The sequence below is a fragment of the Gigantopelta aegis genome, chromosome 2 (assembly GCF_016097555.1).
Source record: "Gigantopelta aegis isolate Gae_Host chromosome 2, Gae_host_genome, whole genome shotgun sequence".
Classification (NCBI taxonomy): domain Eukaryota; kingdom Metazoa; phylum Mollusca; class Gastropoda; order Neomphalida; family Peltospiridae; genus Gigantopelta; species Gigantopelta aegis.
In genome coordinates, this window is record NC_054700.1 from 19,930,732 (window position 1) to 19,954,169 (window position 23,438).

The 23,438-nt window shown below is 39.6% G+C and overlaps 2 protein-coding genes across 3 annotated transcripts in view; one reads left to right on the plus strand and one right to left on the minus strand.

The window, feature by feature from the left end:
• The window catches only part of LOC121382512 (potassium voltage-gated channel subfamily H member 7-like), a 163,611-nt gene extending 158,384 nt beyond the window's left edge, over positions 1-5,227 (plus strand). For both annotated transcript variants that reach the window (XM_041511983.1, XM_041511984.1), the window contains exons 9-10: positions 945-1,188; positions 3,789-5,227. In XM_041511983.1, the coding sequence (XP_041367917.1) occupies positions 945-1,188; positions 3,789-5,080 (1,536 nt within the window). In that variant the 3' untranslated portion in view covers positions 5,081-5,227. The remainder of the gene's footprint in view (positions 1-944; positions 1,189-3,788) is intronic.
• Positions 5,228-18,665: 13,438 nt separating this feature from the next.
• On the minus strand, positions 18,666-21,229 carry LOC121377356. The gene is made up of 2 exons (XM_041505320.1): positions 20,949-21,229; positions 18,666-20,453 (listed from the first exon to the last, which is right to left on the minus strand). Exons 1-2 carry the CDS (start codon positions 21,206-21,208, stop codon positions 19,997-19,999), a joined length of 717 nt encoding a protein of 238 aa, XP_041361254.1. The 5' UTR covers positions 21,209-21,229; the 3' UTR covers positions 18,666-19,996.
• Between the last annotated feature and the right edge of the window lie 2,209 nt (positions 21,230-23,438).

Consider the following 23,438-nt stretch of genomic DNA (forward strand, 5'->3'; position numbering starts at 1 on the left):
TGTTTCCAACACAGTGTGAGACCAAGGCTAGTATAGTGGAAGGATGTGGACACATTAATCTAAATAGCTGTACATCTGTCTGTCTCTCTGTGTGTGTGTGTGTGTGTGTGTGTGTGTGTGTGTGTGTGTGTGTGTGTGTAATTGCGTCTTTGTGGTATGTCTGTCTGAACCTCTTCTTCATTGTCTCTGTCTGTTGATATCGTGGTGTCTTTATGGTGTTTGTAGTTTTCTGTTTCTATCTGTGTCAAAACTCCTCCTTCATTCCATCACTGTGTTTGCTGTTTGGGTTGGGTTTGGGTTTGGAGTTCGGGTTGGGGTTGTGTTAGGCTTTTGGGTTGTGGTTGGGGTTGATTTGGGTTGGGTTTGGGTTTGGGATTGGGATTGGTGTTGGGGTTGGGGTTGGGGTTGGGTTTGCGGTTGGGGTAGGGGTTGGTGTTGGTTCGGGTAGGGGTTTGGTTTGGGCTTGTGTTTGTGTTTGGGGTTGGGTCTCTCTCTCTCTCTCTCTCTCTCTCTCTCTCTCTCTCTCTCTCTCTCTCTCTCTCTCTCTCTCTCTCAATGTGCTCTAGTGGTGTCGTTAAACAAAACAAAACTTTATCCCACTCCCTCTTTCGGTGTTTGTAGTTTTTTGTTTCTGTGTTAAAAGTCCTCTTATCGATATTTTGTATCTTTCTCTTCCTCTGTATGTTTGCTGCTCTCTCTGTCTCTCTCTTTCTCTGTCAATCTCTTTCTCTCTCTCTCTCTCTCTCTCTCTCTCTGATCACTTACAATTACCCATTAACCCGTGTCCTGGACCCTGGACAGACAACCCAGATAGATGAGGTGTTTCCTCAAGACATCTCATTTCATAATATACTCAACCTTAAGTAGATATTAGCCCAAACCAAATAAAATAAAAACGAATCAGTGTGCTGGGAATGTAATATAAGAATCCTTCCTCTCTGCAGGAGGTGATAAACCACAACTGTCGCGCTCTGGTGGCGTCAGTGCCGTTCTTCACACACGCTGACCCCTCGTTCGTGTCCGAGGTCGTTAGCAAACTCCACTTTGAGGTGTTCCAGCCCGGAGACTACGTCATCAAGGAGGGAACCATGGGAACGAAGATGTTCTTCATACAGGAAGGGATCGTCGACATCGTCACGTCCGACGGAGAGGTCGCTACCAGTCTTTCAGATGGGTCGTATTTTGGAGGTGAGGTCTTTTCACACGTTATAGATCTATCTCGAGTAAAGGTTCCACACCATCATTAATTTACTCCATGCAATTCAATACCGCCATCAGTAATTTAATTCAGTTAAATACAATTTCTATGTCAGAATATATTCTGTGAAAAAAATACAACACCATCAATAAAAAGAAATGTTTTATTTAACGACGCACTCAACACATTTTTTCATTTACGGTTATATGGCGTCAAACACATGGTTAAGGACCACACAGAATTTAAGAGCCAGGCAGGATAGCACAAACCATGGCCTTTGTTGAACCAGTTATGGATCACTGGTCGGTGCAAGTGGTTTACACCTACCCATTGAGCCTTGCGGAGCACTCACTCAGGGTTTGGATTCGGTATCTGGATTAAAAATCCCATGCCTCGACTGGGATCCGAACCCAGTACCTACCAGCCTGTATACCAATGGCCTAACCACGACGCCACCGAGGCCGGTGCCCTCAATAGAGTCATGTACACAACACCATTAATTACTCCATTAAGTTCAACACAAGTTCTATATCAAAATATATTCTGTGAAAAATACTACACTATCGAGAGGGTCATGTGAATGCTAATTTTAGTGAGTGCTCTTAACTTACAAGTACTGTGTAAAATCAACATAGGTCGATCCCACAAAATGTTTCAGTCAGCCATCCTCATATCAGAGTACCGCCCCGTGTTGCCGTTATACAAGTGGCACTATGCCACCTGCACAGTTGTTGTCAGTTAGTACTACATTATAACAAGTAACTTCAAACCAGTGGGTTATTTAAATACTACAGAGGTCAACCTACTTGTAATCATCAAAGAAAGATTTCAAAAGGAAAATCAGAATTTTGTAGGTGTTTTTTTTATGAGGAACTATTTCCAAAACCGGACTATAGATGTTAAGCTGCTACAAGTAACGAAACGACAAATGGTTGCGTGATGCCTAAAACCAATTTGCAGCTATTTTCGTTTTATTTTCCACAGCATTTTTCATTTTATTTCAACTTACTTTCGTGCTTATATCCAATTAAGGTTCAAGCACGCTGTCCTGACCACGCATCGGCTATCTGGGCTGTCTGTCCAGGACAGTGTTAGTTGTTAATGATTATTGAGAGAGACGAGGGTGCATTGGTCTTACATCTACCCCATTGTGTCGTTAAAATTCGCTCTGGGTGGGAGCCGATATCGGGCTGCGAACCCTGTACCTACCAGCCTTATGTTCGATGGCCTAACCACAACACCACCGATGCCGGTTCCATAGCATGAGAAGATAGTGGTATATGTTGCGTGATGGCGACTGACGTTAACAGTTGACAGCGTTACTGACATAACATACCAGTTGTGAGTTTAGGTAATTTGTGGCATGCTTTCATCAGATACCTGTTCAAGCACGCATGTCGTGTAAACAACATCTGACTTCATCAGAGAGTTAGTTCCCTTCAACACAAACATAATAGTTAAATTATTTTTGCAATTAATAAATGGTGTTACATTAAGGATTGGCGATAATGCATCTATACATTAAAAATCATACAATTCTTGGTGTGTAAATTCCGATGTTAGGTAATCTAGACTAATGTCTTTGTTTATAATCATCGGGATGGGTATTATCAGAATTTTGTACCACGATATATCACGACATGGGTTCCCTGAATCAGGATACGTATCATAATATACTGGTCCAGTGGTAAAGCGCTCGCATGATACGCGGTCGGTTTGGGGTCGATCCCCGTCGGTGGGCCTATTGGGTTATTTTTTGTTCCAGCCAGTGCACCCGATACTGTCATATCAAAGGCCGTGCTATGTGATATCATGTCGGTGGGATGGTGCATATCAAAGATCCTTTGTTACTAATGGAAAAATGTAGCGGGTTTCCTCTCTAAAACTATGTGTGAAAATTACCAAATGTTTGACATCCATTATCCAGTGATATACAATTAAGAAAATACATGATACAAGTTCGTTTATAATCTAAAATATGAAACGTGTTACTTTATTGTACCAACCGGCCTCGGTGGCGTCGTGGCAGGTCATCGGTCTACAGGCTGGTAGGTACTGGGTTCGGATCCCAGTCAAGGCATGGGATTTTTAATCCAGATACCGACTCCAAACCCTGAGTGAGTGCTCCGCAAGGCTCAATGGGTAGGTGTAAACCACTTGCACCGACCAGTGATCCATAACTGGTTCAACAAAGGCCATGGTTTGTGCTATCCTGCCTGTGGGAAGCGCAAATAAAAGATCCCTTGCTGCTAATCGGAAGAGTAGCCCATGTAGTGGCAACAGCGGGTTTCCTCTCAAAATCTGTGTGGTCCTTAACCATATGTCTGACGCCATATAACCGTAAATAAAATGTGTTGAGTGCGTCGTTAAATAAAACATTTCTTTCTTTTATTGTACCAAACCTTATTTAATAATGCAGACCATTCCCTTCTTTGACAAAACCAGCCAAATCAACCTGAAATATGGAAATTACAGGTGGAGTGTTTCGTAATAGTTATTATTTACCATTTGAATCATAATATGTCAGTGTGTCTATAAAATTCGCATTCCTAATAATAATTACATTCCTGTTTTGCTTTTTTCCCCACAGAAATCTGTCTTCTTACACACGCTAGACGTGTAGCCAGTGTCAGGGCGGAGACGTACTGCAATCTCTATTCACTGGCAGTGGAGCACTTCACGAGCGTCCTCGACCGGTACCCAGTCATGAGGAGAACCATGGAGAGCGTGGCGGCGGAACGCCTCAGCAAAATCGGTAAAAACCCGAGCATTGTGTCGAGCAGGGCCGATCTGGAGGAGGACCAGAAACTAGTCAACGAAATCGTCATGGAGTCCACCCCCATTCCGACTAGTGCCAGCGATAACGACGAGGGCGACTCTGACGAAAGCTCAGACGGGTGCAAACCGAAAAAGAAATTCAAGTTCGACTTCGCGACGAAGCTGCACAAGATTTCCGAGGAGAAGAGATCGAAGTCCAGAGAGAGTCTCCGAAACAAGGATCTGATAGACTTCGGAGAAGGTGGAAAGTCCGAGACAAAGAAGACGAAGCTTCACAAAGTCCCATCTGGGCCTAACCTGTTCGGCCTGAAGGTGCCGTGGATGCCGGATAGAAAGAGATCAGGGAGTGTGGGAGACTTCTCGCAAGGAGTTCCGATTCGCGAGAGTCGGATAGAAGAAGAAAAGAATGATACCAGTACGACTGGAGAGAAACGTCGCAGCAGCTTTCTAGAAAAGACATTTCTGAAAGCCTTCGACCACAAGGAACAGAAAGCCTCGAAATTAAAAGCACGCAAAACGTCCAGCTTTGAAGATCCATCATCCTACCATTCTGCCCTTACACGGCAGTTCTTGACTGTACCCGCAGATTCTACTAAAGACAGTGCCAAAGAAACGAAAGAGTCTAGAGATTTAAGACACAGAACTAAACCAGATGATGTGACAGTTAAAACAGAAATGAAATCTGTAGCTCCCAGTGAATCGTTACCGTCCCCGACCGCAGAAATTCAACCATCACCCATCATCAAGGAGGGTGGGGCTTCATCAGTCGTCCTTTCCGGTATCTTAAGAACACCAAAAGAACCACTGTCTAACGCGTCTAGAGAGATACCGAACGGTGATAAAGATGGTGGTGTACTACAAGATAAAACTTTATCATCAGACTCTTCTGCACATGTGAATTTAGTTTCAGAAATGTCGCCATTGTCAGATGGGAAACATGATTCTCCGTCAAAAACTGTTGTCCATATTAGCAAATCGTCGCCAGTCCCAGCAGACCACAAGTCTGCCGCAGATGAAACCCCGCAGCCAAAATGGGCTGGTGGCCAACATGTCACAATAAGGACAGAGATAACAAAGAGTGATGATTCTGATGGCGTCACATGATACAAATAATAACGTTAAAGACAATATATATGTGACAAGCCTTTCAACCAGCGTCATAGCGGATGTTCTAATTCGCGGTTTGAACTGATATCGTCATTGTAGATTTTGCTGAGATTTGTTTGCAAATTAAATACTAATTAAAATCAAGGGGCCATATTTAGCTCGCCTAAGGTGTTTTGGTTATAGAATTGAAAGCCACTCAGTGGATCCATTCTCTGATTGAGTTTCCCCCCGTCTCATCCGGTGCCCAATGACTGGTATATCAAAGACTGTGGTATATGCTGTGCTGTCTGTGGGAAACTGCATGGATGGGGTCTAGCTCAGTTGGTGCTTGAGTCGTAGATTCAAACCAGCTCGGTGAACCCATTGGGTTTTACCCCGTCTCAATCAGTGCTCCACGATTGGTATATCAAAGACCTTGGTATATGCTGTCCTGTCTGTGGGAAAGTGGGAATACAACTTAGCTCAGTCGGTGGAGCGCTCGCTTGAGTAAAAGTAAAGTTTGTTTTATTTAACGACGCCACTAGAGCACATTGATTTTTATCTTATCAAACATATGGTCATTCTGACACTGTTTTTTTTTTAGAGGAAACCCGCTGTCGCCACATAGGCTACTCTTTTACGACAGGCAGCAATGGATCTTTTATTTGCGCTTCCCACAGGCAGGATAGCACAAACCATGGTCTTTGTTGAACCAGTTATGGATCACTGGTCGGTGCAAGTGGTTTACACCTACCCACTGAGCCTTTACAGAGCACTCACTCGGGGTTTGGAGTCGGTATTTGGATTAAAAATTCCATGCCTCGACTGGGATCCGAACCCAGTACCTACCAGCCTGTAGACTGATGGCCTAACCACGACGCCACCGAGGCCGGTCACGCTCGCTTGAGGTGCACTTTCTACAATGTTGTGGTATGTACGGCCCTGTCTGTTGGAAAGCTGGTGCAAAAGATTCATTGCTGCAAATGGACAAATGTAGCAAGTTCCTGTAAGACTCAAAATTGTATATTTGACATCCAGTGACAGACAATGATTAATAAATGAATGGTTGTGCTCCAGTGGTGTAGTTAAACAAAACAACCTTTGTATAGATACTATGCTATAGTAATTTTATGCGCTATTCACGCATGTCCAGACACTGCTATTTAAATTTTATGAGGGTGAAAAAATTTAAACAAATGCAAAATCTTCCACACAGAGCATCGAACGATAATAATGACACTTTTTTTTTTAAACTGAACTTCAACGCACCCTCTCATCTGACGATACTGTGTCTTTTATGGTCAAATTATGTTCTTGAATTTCCATCTCAGAATCAAAAAAGGTATCTGATGCACAAATGATTTTCTTGAATTTCCAGAAGCAATTATTCAGAAGTAATCTACATTGAGATTAGCGTTCCAGCCGCAAATAAGACGCAGCGCTTTGGTTCTGACTGAAAGACTTAATGTCACGTGTCCACATCTCTGGAAGCTATCTACTAGTGTGCGAGTGATTCGAGCGTCTGCTATTTTGATAAGAGTGACTGTATTGTGCATTAGATAGGATTCGATTTCTATGATTATTATTATAATTAATGATTACGATTATTATTTACGATTACGATTATGATTACGATTATTATTACGATTATGATTACGATTATTATTACGATTACGATTGTGATTACGATTATGATTACGATTATTGTTATTATTACGATTATTATTATTATTATTAATTATTAATTATTATTTATTTATTTATTTATTTATTATGGTGATTATTATTATACTCACCACAAAAAAAACCTTGTTATTTTATAAGAATAAGTTCATTTCATAATATTTAATTACTATGATGATTATTAATATTATTACGATTAAGACCGGCCTCGGTGGTGTCGTGGTTAAACCATCGGACATAAGGCTGGTAGGTACTGGGTTCGAAGCCCGGTTCCGGCTCCCACCCAGAGCGAATTTTAACGACTCAATGGTTAAGTGTGTAAGCCCATTACACTCTCGTCTCTCTCACTAACCACTAACAACTAATAACTAACCCTCTGTCCTGGACAGACAGCCCAGATAGCTGAGGTGTGTGCTCAGGACAGCGTGCTTGAACCTTAATCGGATAGAAGCACACAAATAAGTATAATGAATGAATGAATGAATTACGATTATTATTATTATTATTATTATTGGGAAAAAACCATTTATTCCATAAAAAACCAAAGATATTTAACCACCGTTTTATTTTCATTATCCAAATTGTAAAGGAAATTAAATTAAATGGTCTTGATATAGTTTCTTTTGGACGTCAGTATAGACTGTTCAAATGTGTCTAAAAGGTTCTAGATACACTGATAATTTTAACTGACATAAAAACTAACGAGATTCAAACTGAATAATTTTAACTAAGTTAATGAAAACTAAATTAATATTTGCGTTTTCTTTGTCACTCAGTATAGCTCAGTGTTGACTTTGCTCAACGGTAAATTACCATGCAGGGTAAAATGGGTATGGCGCCATACCCAATTTCTTTTGCAGATTTTATTTTTTTAAGTTAACCTTTTGACAAAATTAATGACTCTTATCCCTACTGTATGATTTTCTTAGCCCTAACTCTAAACCAAACCCATTTTCTTTTTTGGGGAGCCCCCCCCCCCCCCCCCCATACACACACATACTCCCTGTTATACTGCACACATACTGAAAATATTTAATAACATAGCGCCATATCCAAAAATTTCGTTCTTGCAGAAACCCTGCCCAGTTATCCAGGTCTCGACTTTTTGTGAGTTCCAACATTAGAAAAATGTTTTTTTAAACCTCCTACTGACAAAACTGCTTTTCATATGTTCAGGAAATCAAATCCTATATAGTCGAATGACCATGTTGTCCTGAAAGCCAAACAGCTTGTTACTAAAAGGACCCTCTATTTTTTAAGCACTACCGCGTATTTATCACTATTAGATCCATTTGTTAACAACTGAAACCAGACATTATTTACATTTTATTGTTTAAATTATCCGTTTCCATACATTCAAAGCGTTTCTGGTCGTCCAGGTATTTGTAATACCACGAAATGCTTTGTTTTCATAAATTTAAAAAATACGCGTATTTCTGAAAAGTAAAGCCCATGAAGACGAGTTCGACAATTTTTAGATGGCATTTTTCCATTTTAGCATCACAGACTTTTGTTTTACTCTATTGTAACTTTATCCAGATGTGTTACAGGTTTGTAGCTTAAAGGCATACTGTCACGGATTTAAGGACTTTATTTCTCTAATAATAACTAAAAATTACATTAATTGTTGAAAACCAAATCTAGCTATTGCATCACCTGAACTGAACCACGATGGAGTGAAATCTATGTCAACCCTCTCGGCAATTTTAGTTTTTGAATTATGGACCATTACCATAATTCAATTATTATTACTAAATATCATTAATGAATGGAGTATGGTGGTTATGAAGATGATTGAATAAAGTACATTTAAGGACAAATCAAATCATACTTTGTTAGACCATTAAATAGGTCAATGGTCTGTAACCAAACCAAACGTAGTTTTCACGGGCTGAAACTGGGGTCTGTTACTTTAACTGTGTGGAGGAACCAACATGGATTTTATCAATCCATGTAAGACGTCTGAAATGTGAAATATGAATGCTATGATAATTAGTGACATTAAATAGTCTAGTATATGTTACACTCTGGATCACACCAAGCTTTCATCTCCATAATATTTTGTTCTATTGTGTTTGTACTTATAAATGTTACAGGTTTTTATTTTCTCTGTTACCATGCAGCCTAAATGTTAGCCATATTTTACATAATCTCATTAAAGGGACATATCCTAGTTTTTAAACACTAAGGCATATTTTTGACTATTAAAACCGTTTTTGATAACTGAAATCATACTTTGCTTAGATTTTATGGTTTAGATTGTCAATTTCCGTACATTCGACGTGTTCGGTCATCCTGGTGTTTTTAATACCACAAAATGTATTTTTCATATTTTTTAAAACGCACGTGTGTCTGAGAAGTAACAGTTATGGAGTTGAGGTTTAGTCTATTTCAGAGGGTACTTCACCATTTCAAAGTCACAGACTCATGTTTCACTCATTTGTAACTTTATCCAAATGTGATTTATAAATTAACTAAACTTAGTGTTAATTTTCACGGGTTGAAACTAGGGTCTGTCCCTTTAACAGAAATGGTCACACTTTTTTTTTTATAGAACCAATAACGAATCTCATTTAGCTTGGAGATTCCAGTCTTTTACATGCCTATATCTATAATAATTCATTCACAAGCTGAGGACAATCGTTTCGGCAAATTAACTAATTAATATTTAGCATTTCCTTTATTCTAAGTACACCATTCCAGGATCCCAGCCATAGTGTATGAGTAAGTATGTACAGCAGAAGGCAGGTTAAGAATTAATGGCCATGAAACGACGTGTCAGAGGCCAATGCAAACTGGTGTGAAACTGTGATATTTAATCAATGTGATGGTACGTGAAAGGCAACGAGGCTATCAAAAGGGGCAACCTATGTGATAAAGTGAATAAATTATGATAAACGTTTACCAATATTTTAGTGTACTGTTGTCATTTTTGAGGGGAGACAGACATATGGTTAAGGACCACACAGATATGGAGAGAGGAAACCCGCTGTCACCACTTCATGAGCTACTCTTTTCGATTATATGCACCATCCCATAGACATGGTAGCACATACCGCCTTTGATATACCAGTCGTGGTGTACTGGCGGTGCTGGGGTTGATTTAGTAAACTGGTTTGGGAGTGGCATTACATATTATTTATAAAGATGAAGTTTTGTTTTTGTTTAACGACACCACTAGAGCACATTTATTAATTAATCATCGGCTATTGAATGTCAAACACTTGGTAATTTTGACATATAGTCTAAAAGAGGAAACCCGCTACATTTTTCCATTAGTAGCAAGGGATCTTTTATATGCACTATCCCACAGACAGGATAGCACATACCACGGCCTTTGATATACCAGTCGTGATGCACTGGCTGGAACGAAAAATAGCCCATTGGGCTACGCCCCGCCAATTATAAAGATGAAGTGACGGACTGTGGTGGCAGTACTCATAACGGGTACCACAGATGGGGCAGGACATGTTCGCCTTTCGCGAGCACCTAATATCATCACTGATTTGACAGTTGTTCATGAGTGCATGTCATCACGGCAGTATTTATTCCACCGAGCTCTTCCCTGAGTTAGTTTTGATCTGGTAAACTAGTCTGGGAGTGGCAGTCTTCTTTGTGGCGGTGCAAGAAGGATGAAATCTCCAGTAAAATGACATCATCGGGAGTGGCTGTCCTCCTATACACGAGGCACTAGATAGAGGTTCATGGAATCAACCACTATTTTGCCAAATGCACATTCGACTCTGCATTGTGCAGAGATACGGCTCTGGGCCCCGTTCTACGAAACGATCTTAGCCCTAAGATTACCTTAAGCGCAGAGCTACCCTATGCACTTAAGTTAATCTTAGGGTTAAGATCGCTTCGTGGAACGGGGCCCTGGCCATGTGTTACGGTTTTGTCGTTCAGATTGATAAATCTGAATCTGCACAACACGGGATTTCATTTTAATATACCGTTATCTTGCTACCCACGCCTTTAAACTACACATACCTGTTACGTATTTATGTATCTCTGTTACGGCACAAATATGGATTATATAACAGTTTATCAGTAAAAATGCTTGCCACCTGTGCTCTGAACCCCGAACCTAGAACCAGGTGTGGACTGTAGAGTTGCATCGATATGTCGATACATTATCGTGTAGTGATACTAAGTACTCGATATGATGCATTGCTTCCTGGCCGCTGTATCGCGATATATTCGACACATACATATCTTAATACGTTTGGGTGAAACAATCTACAAAAATACCAGAAAATGGATGTACAAATGTGCAAACTTGTATAATTCTTCCATTTGAATGAATTTCCCAACACTTGGCGCATATATATCTTTATCTATAAATTACTGTCGATACTGCTGTTACGTCAAGTACAAAACGTTTTTGGTTTTTTTCCTTTTGTGAAATTGACATAAATATGATTTATATGACTACTAATATAAGCGACGGAAGATGACGTCAACTGGAACAGTTTTATATTAAATTGATTTCTAACGGGGAAACAGTATAACTTAGACGAACGTCTAGAAGTACCTTCTACATCCGACCCCCACCGCCTTTGGACACCTATAAATAACTATCCAGGGGCGTAGCGTGATCTGGACCTGGGGGGGGGGGGGGGGGTCGAATATGAACCAAGTGGACCTTTTTCTATTTTGTTTTTGCACCACCAGAAACTCCATATGTATAAACCTGTGTGTTTTAGTTCTGAAAGCGGACCATTTGCTTCAGCGCGGGGGGGGGGGGGGGGGGGGGGTCATCCGAACCCCCGACCCCCCCCCCCCCCCCCCCCCCAGCCCACGCCCCTGCTATCCACAGTGCACAATTTAAAGAAATGGCCTGGTGTATAGTCTCACAGCTTGTTGAAAATTAACAAAAACCAGTAAATATGTTATAGTTGGAAAGGACGTTTTAATTTACTATATAAGAAATAGGATAGCACAGCCATGTCCGCTGGATATCATATAATGTATAACATGCATACATGCATACATACATACATACATACATACATACATACATGCATGTCTGGATAGCTCAGAGCGCATCGTGGTTAGTCTGCAATTTGCGGGCGATTCGGTGCCACAGGTCCGAGTCCCAGCAACGGCATGGGACAATCTGTGAGGCCAAACAGGATTTATTTATCCCCTGCGCCAATGCGTTAATATATATACTACTCAAAAGAATTTAAGGGTCAAAAATTTATAACCAAATAAGTTTCAGAGTGTATTAGATTGATGATGTAAACTACACCAAAAATTTAATTTATTGTTCCATATTTACAAAAAATCACAAATAAACGTCACTGTATACAAGAAAGTCACATGACATGCTGTCAAAGTTGAAGGTTGTCAAACATGGATTTTACACATTAGAACATTCGTTTAATAGTGTGTGAATCCACCCCTGGCGCGAATACACTCGACACATCGTTGCCTCATGCTGTTGATCAGACGTCTGAAGAACTCTTGGGGAATGGCCTGCCACTCTGCCATAAGAAGTTGACCCAGATCATGAAGGTTGGCCGGAGGGGCATGGTTATCCCGAACTCTCCTGCCTAATTCGTCCCAGGCGTGCTCTATTGGGGCCAAGTCAGGCGAATATGCTGGCCAATCCATCCTGGCGATACCTTGTTTCTGAGAAAGTCCGTTACCACCCTGGCGCGGTGGGGTCTGGCATTGTCATCCTGCAGAACTGCCCCGCCGCCAATCTGCTGAAGGCCTGGGTGAACCAACGGCCGGATAATCTCATTCAGATAGCGGATTCCATTCAGATTGCCATCCACCACATAGAGGGGGGTCCTGTGGTGGATAGAGATGCCGCCCCACACCATGACGCTGCCACCACCGAACCGGTAACGTTGTCTAACGTTAACGTCAGCGAAGCGCTCCCCAGGACGTCTGTAGACACGAACCCGACCGTCGTTGAACTGGAGACTAAACCTGGACTCATCAGTGAACATCACATGACCCCACTGAACACGTTGCCACCGCAGATGAAGTGTGCACCAGTGACGTTTGGCCGTTCTGTGACGTGGTAGGAGTGGTGGTCGAACAGCCTGGCGACGGCAGCGTAGATTATTGGCTCTCAGACGATTGCGTATGGTTTGATCAGACACTCGAGTTCCAGTCGCAGTCCGCAGATTGTCACGTAATCGGCGTGCAGTGGTTGTGCGTTGACGTAGAGCCATATTGGTGATGTAGCGGTCCTCTCTATTTGTAGTGCTTCGGGGTCTTCCCGAACGTGGACGATTTCGAACAGAATTCGTTGCTTGGTACCGTTGCCACAGTCGGCCAACGACACTCTGACTGACACCAAGTCTCAGAGCAACATTTCTTTGCGTATTGCCATCCTGAAGCCAAGCAATAGCCCTTCCTCGATCTTCGATAGTCAGTTGATGTCGTACCATTGTCGAATTTGGAGTGTGCACCGTACACGAACGCAAGCTCCAATTATACGGAAATTCAGCATTGGGAACATGGAATACACATGCAAAGCGTGCAAATGAAGCGCTTTGTAAAAAAGCAAGTTATGGGCACTTAGCAGACCTTTCGCTTTCGCCCTAATTTACGTGCAAATGTAAGCATGTTTTCGTCATTAGAACTAGTCGACAGTGTCAATGGCAGTGGATTTTAATTCATTTATTGGTTGCTTAGACCCACTTTCGTCAAAATGGAACAATACCATGCGTGACATTATGGTCTAGCTAATATAATTGACATTCAGAAAATAATGTCGAAAATATCGTCTGACCCTTAAATTCTTTTGAGTAGTATATGTATGTAACAGTCAACCTCGACATACAAACAATATATAGATATTCATACATCAATACATACATAATTACATATAATACGTGTGTGTGTGTCGGGGGGGGGGGGGGGGGTGTAATAAAAATAAACCACGTAATGTAATACCGAATAACCGAAAGTTTTCGGTACAATACGTATGTAGTACAATGCATAATAATACAGTATGATACATTTATACACCATTGCATCCAATACCATACCATACCATACAATACTATACTATATCATATTATACCATACTATACCATACCATACCATACAATACCATACAATACTATACTATATCATATTATACCATACCATACCATATTGTAATATGCCATACCATGCCATGTCATGCCATACCAATACTATACCAATACTATGTCAATACCATACAAATACCATACCAATACCAATACCAATACCAATACCATTATATGCCATGTCATGCCATTCCATTCCATACCAGCATGATAATACGTTATAGACATATAACACTAATTTCACAATAAAATGTTTACGTTTTTTAATTATAAAAATGTTCTACTAATGTGTTATGTGGCTTGATATCTTAAAACATTAAATGGCTGCCGACAGCCGGAATTCCCCTAAGGAGCAGACGAATTGGTTTATTTGTTTCCTCGCTAACTAATGAGCCTATTGACTTACATACATATTCACAAGAAGTGCCCAAGGAGTGATCATATTTGATAAATACGCCGGAACCTAATCGGTGACGTCAAGTTCACGGTGACAGGGCCAGGCTCGAGAGAACTCTTCAGCAATTAGCGACAAACCCCCCGAGGGTGGAATCTTACTAATGAGTGCAAGGTAAGTATCTGGACAAGATTGGGAATTTAGCAGCCGATATTCCACACAATAATGCGATGATGGGCAGCGATTCGAGAGCGGAAACCGCCGGCATTTCAATATATGCTCTGTCGTCCAGTGTGTTTGGAATCATAACAAGGTTACTGGCCTCGCCAATAATTCAAATTGCCGCTCACCGTCTTCATGATCACTCTGTACGGCAATAATATATAGGGACGTTGAGTCGGTCGTGTTGATACCATCATGGTACAAGAACTGTTCCGCTCTGTTTCGAAAACTGAAAAAAAAGGATCAATAATCAAGACTGTTCGTAAATTGAGTTGCTGGTCCATATTGGATGAGCTCGTAATGAGATTTTAAAGGTGTGCGAACTGAGACGACATCAAGTGATTTATGAATTTGTCTTGTCGGGGAATTACAAGAGGTCAGAGCGTGTTACTAGGAGATGATTCCCAGAAGCTGTCTTGTGACTAAAGGCGACGCCACACGATACGAGTTCCTCGTACGAGAATAGCCACGCGAATAGCCGATGGAGACAAGACACACATCACGATTCAGTCGGTTGCTATGCAATCGGCTATTATCGTACGAGGCACTCGTGTGGTATGACATCGCCTTAAGACTTTATGATACGAGGTTTTTGAATGTTTCCCGAAGCCTTGAATGGCACTGTTGTGAATGACCTATACTTTAAAGGGACATTCCTGAGTTTTCTGCAAGTTTTAAGATGTTATCGACTAACAGAGACTTTTTCACGACTGTAATTACATATCAAATATATTTTTCTGCATAAAATATTAGTGGCTGTATATTAAACGTGTTTCTAATCGTTCTAATATTTGTAAAAGGTTAAATTTCATTTTATTTCCTATAAAGGATTTTTTCGTACGTACGAAATTATTTGAAGACAAAATCCAGTTTGGGCTTCTTACGAATATTAAGACGACCAGAAACACATTGAATATACAGATACTGATATTCTAAACAAGAAAATATATTTAATATGTAAATTTAATCGTAGAAATATTTTATTTGTCGGAAACATCTTACAATGGAGCAAAGTCGGGAATGTCCCTTTAAAGATTATTTTGACTATACCACTCGAACACATTGATTTATTAATCATCGGATATTGGAATTTAAAACATTTGGTAATGCTGGCATATAGATTTTAAGACTCTTAGAGAGGAAACCCGCTACATTTATTTTTCATTAGAAGAATGGGATCTTCTATGTGCACCATCCCACAGACAGGATAACAGTTATAACTGCCTTTTATATACCAGTTGTGATGTAGTGGGTGAAAATAGAAATAGCCCAATGTGACCCCTAGTGGGGATCGATCCGAGAGCGACCGCGCATCAAGTGAGCGCTTTTCCACTGGGCTACGCCCCGCCCTTCGGCTATTCCCGTTAGAGGCACTCGTACCTTAAGACTTCGTGACGTTCATACGAGCTTTTCAAATATTTCTTGAAGCCTGTGTGTTATTGTCGTCAATATAGTTTAAAGTTTGTTTTGTTGAACGACACCACTAGAGCGCATTGATTTATTAATCACCGGCTATTGGATGTCAAACATTTGGTAATTCGGACATATAGACTTAGAGAGGAGTCTTAGTAGCAAGGAATATTTTATATACACCATCCCACAGTCAGAATAACACATACCACGGCCTTTGATATACCAGTCGTAGAGCGCTGGCTGGGACGAGAAATGTTTTGTCTGTGATGAATTGTTACCATAATTTCATAACATTTCATGGTAGTTTTTTTTTTTTTTAAGTTCATTTTAAATAAAGAGATATATCCTAGTTTTTAAACACTAAGGCATAATTTTTATTATTAGAGCCGTATTTTGGTAACTTAAATCATACTTTACTTCGATTTTATTGTTTAGATTATCCATTTCCGTACATCCGAAGTGTTTTTTATCATCCTGGTGTTTTTAATATCACAAAATTCATTTCTCATATTTTTGAAAACGCACGTGCGTCTGAGAAGAAACAGTTATAGAGTCGAGTTTTAGTCTATTTTTAGAGGGTATTTCACCATTTCAAAATCATAGAATCATGTTTCACTCAATTGTAACTTTATCCAAATGTATTACAGGTTTGTAGATTAACTAAACTTAGTGTTAATTTTCACGGGCTGAAACTAGGGTCTGTCCCTTTAACTAAACTTAGTGTTAATTTTCACGGGCTGAAACTAGGGTCTGTCCCTTTAACTAAACTTAGTGTTAATTTTCACGGGCTGAAACTAGGGTCTGTCCCTTTAACTAAACTTAGTGTTAATTTTCACGGGCTGAAACTAGGGTCTGTCCCTTTAACTAAACTTAGTGTTAATTTTCACGAATTGAAACTAGGGTCTGTGCCTTTAAATTGCTATACACCACTGAGTCTTTCATAGGTGTAACGCTTCACAGCTATTTACACCGGATGATATAATATTTGTATTGATGGTTATTATCAAATTACCTTCCCTGAGGAAAGACTGCCACTCCCAAGATTGGGTTGACACATCAGAACCCACACAGTTGCAGCTCAGTGAACATACGTGTATACATATAGACATCTGTGATGACGTACACCCATGCACCACTGCCAAAACTATCATGTGTTATCGAAAAGTGAGCATGCCCTTTCAATAATCAAAAAAATCTCGACTGATGGAGCATAAGAAAAAGGTAGGTAACTATCGAATTACATTAAACAAAGCAATTCCACGAGAGTTACCTCGCTTTGTTCGAACGTCATTCAAGATTTTAATTTTAATCAATACCGGCGTCGGTGGTGTCGTGGTTAAGCCACAAGACATAAGACTGGTAGGTACTGGGTTCGCAGCCAGGTACCGGCTTCCGCCCAGAGCGAGTTTTAACGACTCAGTGGGTAGGTGTAAGACCACTACACCATATTCTTTCTCACTAACCACTAACAACTAACCCACTGTCCTAGACAGCCAACTGAGGTGTGTGCCCAGGACAGCGTGCTTGAACCTTAATTGGATATAAGCACGGAAATAAGTTGAAATGAAAATTTTGATTTTGGTATGTCAACCCGTCTCTTTGGCCTATTATATTAGCTATCGGTTAAAAGTGTAGTTTCTTTGTCCACTTCAGGTAATGCAAGACTTGTTATTATTAGCATTTTTTATTATTATTATTATTATTATTATTATTATTATTATTATTATTACTATTCCAGTGCTGGCTCCAACCCTGAGTGTACCGCTAGTCTAAATGATAGAGTGGGGAATAGAACACAGAATCTGGGTGGCATCCGCTTTGTGGGTGTGATTATAGTACTGTCTCCCGATTGTATGATCACAGACGGATATTGAATACCCGGCAGGCACTACAGGTTCCATGTAACCCGGGCTCGAGTGATAACTCAACTGACAGCAAGCATGGAGTACGGCCCTGTCAAGTAAACCCATATAGAAAGAGAAGGAAGGAAGGAAATGTTTTATTTAACGACGCACTCAACATATTTTATTTACGGTTATATGGCGTTAGACATGTGGTTAAGACCACACAGATATTCATGGGCTACTCATTTCGATTAGCACCAAGGTATTTTTTATGTGCACCATCCCATAGACAGGATAGCACATTCCACGGCTATCGTCGCGGTGCACTGGCTGAAACGAGAAATATCCCAATGGACCCACCGACGAGGATCGATCCCACACCGACCGCGCATCAAGCGAGTGCTATACCACTGGGCTACGTCTCGCCCCATATCGAAAGATAAATACTGTAGGTTGGCCCATTCATCCCATAATCGTTTATATGTTATATTACATGTTTGTGATGTCCTAACACACAAAAATAGTGTTTTATGTTACATGTTTGTGGCGTTAATACATTATATAAATGTATACGGGGAGTGGCAATCCTGCTAAAAATGAAGCATTCGACAATGAGTCATGGTATGAGTCACGACAATACTAAGACTAGTGATTCTAGTTTAGTCTTTCAGTTATTGATAATGAAGTATTATTGTTGAACACTTAAGGCAATATATTAATGCTAGGGTCAGACTACCAACTGCCACGACAAAGTTGGCCAATTTTCTGCTCTCACGACTTCTACGACTGTCTAGTTGCTAGTCTGAGCGCTTTTAGAACTCGATTCCCGTCGCATAACCCATTAGTTGTTAATCTGAGGGAACCTGTTGTGCCTGGAGTTGGGGAAATGACAACGCAACCGTCGAGGTGGCCAACTTTGTCGTGACAGTTGACAGTCTGAACCTGTTTGAGTTTCAATTCTGCAATCTAAATAAAATAAAAGCCAAGTGAACCAGAAATAAACATTTTAAACAACCAACGTCAAGTAATTTGCAGAAATTCACAACAAAATAACTTGAGTCATATCACTTAACGAAGTAATGAAACAATAAAATCGACAAATTCTAATTGATTTCAATCATCATAATCTACTTTTATAATCTTCAAGTTCTGCTGTTTCAAAACACCCATTTCTGTTCCTTTTTCCAGCTAAAGACGTTCAGAATTTATATAAACCATAGTGAGAGTTCCGCTCAGAATAATTTACCATATTCAGAATTCCGTTTTGCAAACATTTACCGATTGATCTTGCAGACATCGAATCGTGCTTGACCGGAGACCACGGAATTCACCAATATAGCTACTGTTTATACCAAAGCATGATGGGAAAATAACGCACCGAAGCTATTACTATACATTTGATTATACGACACAGACATACAATAAAACCTTCTTAAGACGTAATTATATACACAGTACATCTGTTCAGTACGGATATATGTCACGACTCACCAGTTTGGTTGGTTATTAAGAGGTCTACAATATATCAGTGTTTAGAACTCACATACCTTCGGTTCCATAGTACGTGCTATTTGGCACTACACCGCCGTTAAGGAAATAGTTCCGTATAAATAAAAAGAATAATAATAAAAAACCTTTGAAGTTTGTTTTGTTTAACGACAACACTAGAGCACATTGATTGATTAATCATCGGCTATTGGATGTCAAACATTTGACAATTTTGACATATTGTCTTAGAGAAGAGACCCGCTACATTTTTCCATCATTAACGAGGGGTATTTTAAGCGTACCATCCCACAGACACGATATAGTACATACCACGGTCTTTGATAATGGAAAAAATGTAACGGGGACATATATGTCAGAATTGACATCCAATAGCCGATGATTAATAAATCAATGTGCTCTAGTGATGTCGTTAAAACAAAAATTGCCCCAATGTGTCTGAGGATGCTCAGAAACACTTAATTTGCTCAAATTAATAATCAAAACAAAATGTTGTAACTGTATTAGCAAAAATCTTCACTGATTAATAACTGAGGTCAGTGTTTTTAAATTTTAATTTTAATTTTAATTTTAAATTTAATTTAATTTAATTTAATTTTTAATTTTAATTTTAATTTTAATTAAATTAATTTGATCATGCAAGAACTATTCTCTCATTGTTTGCAACATCGAACACGAATATCCTATATTTCCAATATTTCTTGGAATAACTGTCGCACGCTAGTGCCAATGACATTAGCTAATTTTCAGTGGGTAGCATAACATAACGTGGTTCTAAGTACTACATTGAAAAAACAGAATGTGCATTTGTACATCAATGTTTAGTCGGTGGTGCACTTTTGCAGCGTCTAGGAACAAAAGATGAGTCTTCAAAGCACGTATTGTTCATGAATGGCCGTGTAGTCAAAGACAACTTTTGAATATGCATCGATTGAGACAGCCAGTCGGGATGGACCACTAAATAAGCACTATGCAAATTAGGTCTGGTATATCGACTGGTACTAGGCGTTCGTCCAGACTGCGTCCACGCTTCTCGCTTATTGTTACGCTTTTGGTGTGACGTGGAATAAAACAGTTTTTCCGAAAGTGAAGACAACAACACATTGCCGTTAGTCTTTGCATTCAATGTTGCTGACGGTTTGCTAGTTAAAGCTGTTGTCGATTGGTATTTCCTGATATCTCGGGGATGATTTCGGTGAAATATTCCGGAATTCGCCACTTCACTTTCCCCCATCTGTAATGTTTTTACGTGTAATATTTGTCTTGGCTTGCTGTAAAAATACAAATTTTTAAAAAGGTGCATGAGAGATGTAGCCTACTATAACCAATATTGCAAAAACAACATGTTTACGTGTGTGATGGTATGTGTTTGTGTGTGTAAATGTGCTTGTGTGTGTAAATGTGTTTGTTTGTGTATCTGTCTGTCTGTCTGTGTGTGTATGTGTGTGTGTGTGCGTGTGTGTGTGTATGTGTGTGTTTGTGTGTGCCTCTGTGTGTATGTGTGTGTGTGTGTGCCTCTGTGTGTCTGTGTGTGTGTGTGACTCACTCTCTCTCTCTCTCTCTCTCTCTCTCTCTCTCTCTCTCTCTCTCTCTCTGTGTGTGTGTGTGTGTGTGTGTGTGCCTCCCCACCTCTCTGTGTGTGTGTGTGTTTATTTGTGCCTCCGTGTGTGTACCTCTGTGAGTGTGTTAGTGTGTGCCTGTATGTGTGCATGTAGGGGGAGAATATCACTGTATTTAGTTGTCTTTTTTTTTTTTTAAATGTTTACCTTGAAGGCTCGGCCATGTTGGCGGCGGCTACCATTCTGACGGCATCAAACTTATTTGGCAGGGCAGTCCACGGTCGTTGTCGGGGATCTTTCCGTTGTTGGGGATTGATCTCGGAGACTCTGGCTAGAGAGAGGTGGAAGGGCCGTGGAGTGACCTGCGGTGTGTGTTCAGAGTGTTGGGAAATGTCGTCGAGTTTTAGCGACTCCCCGGGGACGTCTTTCTGACAGTGCCGTCTGTAGGCCGCGAGCGCTTTCTCCATGATGTAGTCATACTCGTTGTCGATATCTGGAAACAATGAGTGAATAAATGAATGAATGGATGGACGGATGGGTGGATGAAAGGATGAATAGGTGGGTGGGTGGGTGGATGGATGGATGGATGGGTGGATGGATGGATGGATGGATGGATGAAAGGATGTATGGATGTAAGGATGGACTGGTGGATGGATGGATGGGCGTACGGACGGACGGATGTATGGATGGACAGACGGACGGATGGATGGATGGATCTGGGTATCGTTGAATGAATGAATATTATTTAACTAAGAAAATCAGCATCGGTTGCTTAATGCTATCGTAAAATAAAATCAACCTCATATTTTGGTATCTGCAATAACTCGAAATTAATGTTATGTGAAACCGAACTGGTACGTAGGCCTACCTCGCCAAGTAGAATGAGCGGGTTTTAGTGGTTTACAAAGACAGAACATTCGATCTATTGTAGACACTAGGGTTTTGTTGTGAATGATGAAGAATAGTGTTTTGTTACCCATCTGTTGAATGTCTGGGTGTGTCGTACAAATTTACTAAATGACGTCATTTCAGTAAGGTACGTCCTTCGGTCAAAAATTACATTTGCGGGATAAATTAGACAATAACACCAGAACATTTAAAAACTCCATATGGTTATCTCCTAAATGAGAAGAAAATAAAATTTTCAAAGATAGGTTCACTCGTACCCCTGGACCCACTGCCTGAAACGAGCCCGTTAGGAGTTAAACAAGCATAATGGAATGTCTCCTGGAAATGCTGATTGATACCTAGTGGATGTAAGGGGTCAGTAGTTGCCACACCTCAATAATTTGAAAAAGTTCCATTTCAGTCTATCAGTCTAGCTTGTTGGTGGTGGTGGTGGTGCTTTTCTTGGTGTTTTTTTTTGTGGGTTTTGTTGGGGTTTGTTTTTTCATTTTTGTTTCATTTTTTTTTATTTTATCTTTTTAATTATTTTATTTTAATTTAATTCATTCAATTCCATTCCATTCCAATTCCATTCCATTCCATTTCAATTCAATTCAATTCAATCAATTCAATTTCAATTCAATACAATTCAATTCCATTTCAATTTCATTTTCAATTTCATTTTCAATTTCATTTCATTTCAGTTCATTTCATTTCAATTTCAATTTCAATTTCAATTTCATTTTCATTTCATTTTCATTTCAATTTCATTTCATTTCAATTTCAATTTCATTTTCATTTTCTTTTCATTTCATTTCAATTTCAATTTCATTTTCATTTCATTTCCATTCCATTTAATTTAATTTAATTTTAATTTCAATTTCATTTCATTTCATTTCAATTTCATTTCATTTCAATTTCAATTTCATTTCAATTTCATTTCATTTATCTTTTTTTAATTATTTTACTTTAATTGAATTCATTTCATTTAATTTCAATTTCATTTCATTTCATTTCATTTCATTTCATTTCATTTCATTTCATTTCATTTCAATTTCATTTCATTTCATTTCATTTCAATTTCAATTTCATTTCAATTTCATTTCAATTTCATTTTCATTACATTTCATTTCAATTTCAAATTCATTTCAATTTCAATTCCATTTCCATTTCATTTCATTTCATTTCAATGTCATTTCATTTCATTTTATCTTTTTAATTATTTTACTTTACTTTAATTCATTTCATTTCATTTTTATTTAAGTTTAGTTTAGCTTACTTTACTTTAGTTTTACCTTTGGTTTCATTTCATTTTTATTTAAGTTTAGTTTAGTTTAGCTTACTTTACTTTAGTTTTACCTTTGGTTTTTGTTTTTGTTTTTGGTTCTGATTCTGGTTTTTGTTTTCGGTTGGGTTTAGTTTGGTTTGGGTTTGCTTTGTGTTTTATTTTGTTTTGTTTTACTGTACTTGCGACTCGGTAACCCCCCCCCCCCCCCTCCCCCACCCCCATGCCTCCATGACCGACCGTGTTATTTCAGACTAGGTATGGACCTGAATTGGCGTTGGATTAGTTCAGATCTACTAACGTAGAAATCGAATGCGGAGTGAACCATAATGAAAAGGAATGTGCGTTTAACAACACCTCGGCGCATTTTAAACTAGGGCTATTTCGTTTCCAACATATGGCCTTTGCGACTCTTGATAAACACAGGCTACACCTTACTAAAAGCAGCAAAGAATATTTATATGCACTTTTCCAAATGCAAGATAGTACACGTATACTACGGCCTTTGATGTACCAGTCGTGAGTTA

What these genes read in the sequence shown, in the direction of transcription:
- LOC121377356 (XM_041505320.1), bottom strand. Translation starts at nt 21,208, where the DNA reads ATGGAGAAAGCGCTCGCGGCCTACAGACGGCACTGTCAGAAAGACGTC. An exon ending in AACATGGCCGAGCCTTCAAG is followed by an intron (nt 20,454 to 20,948) that starts GTAAACATTTAA and finishes GTATTTTTACAG; the next exon opens with CAAGCCAAGACAAATATTAC.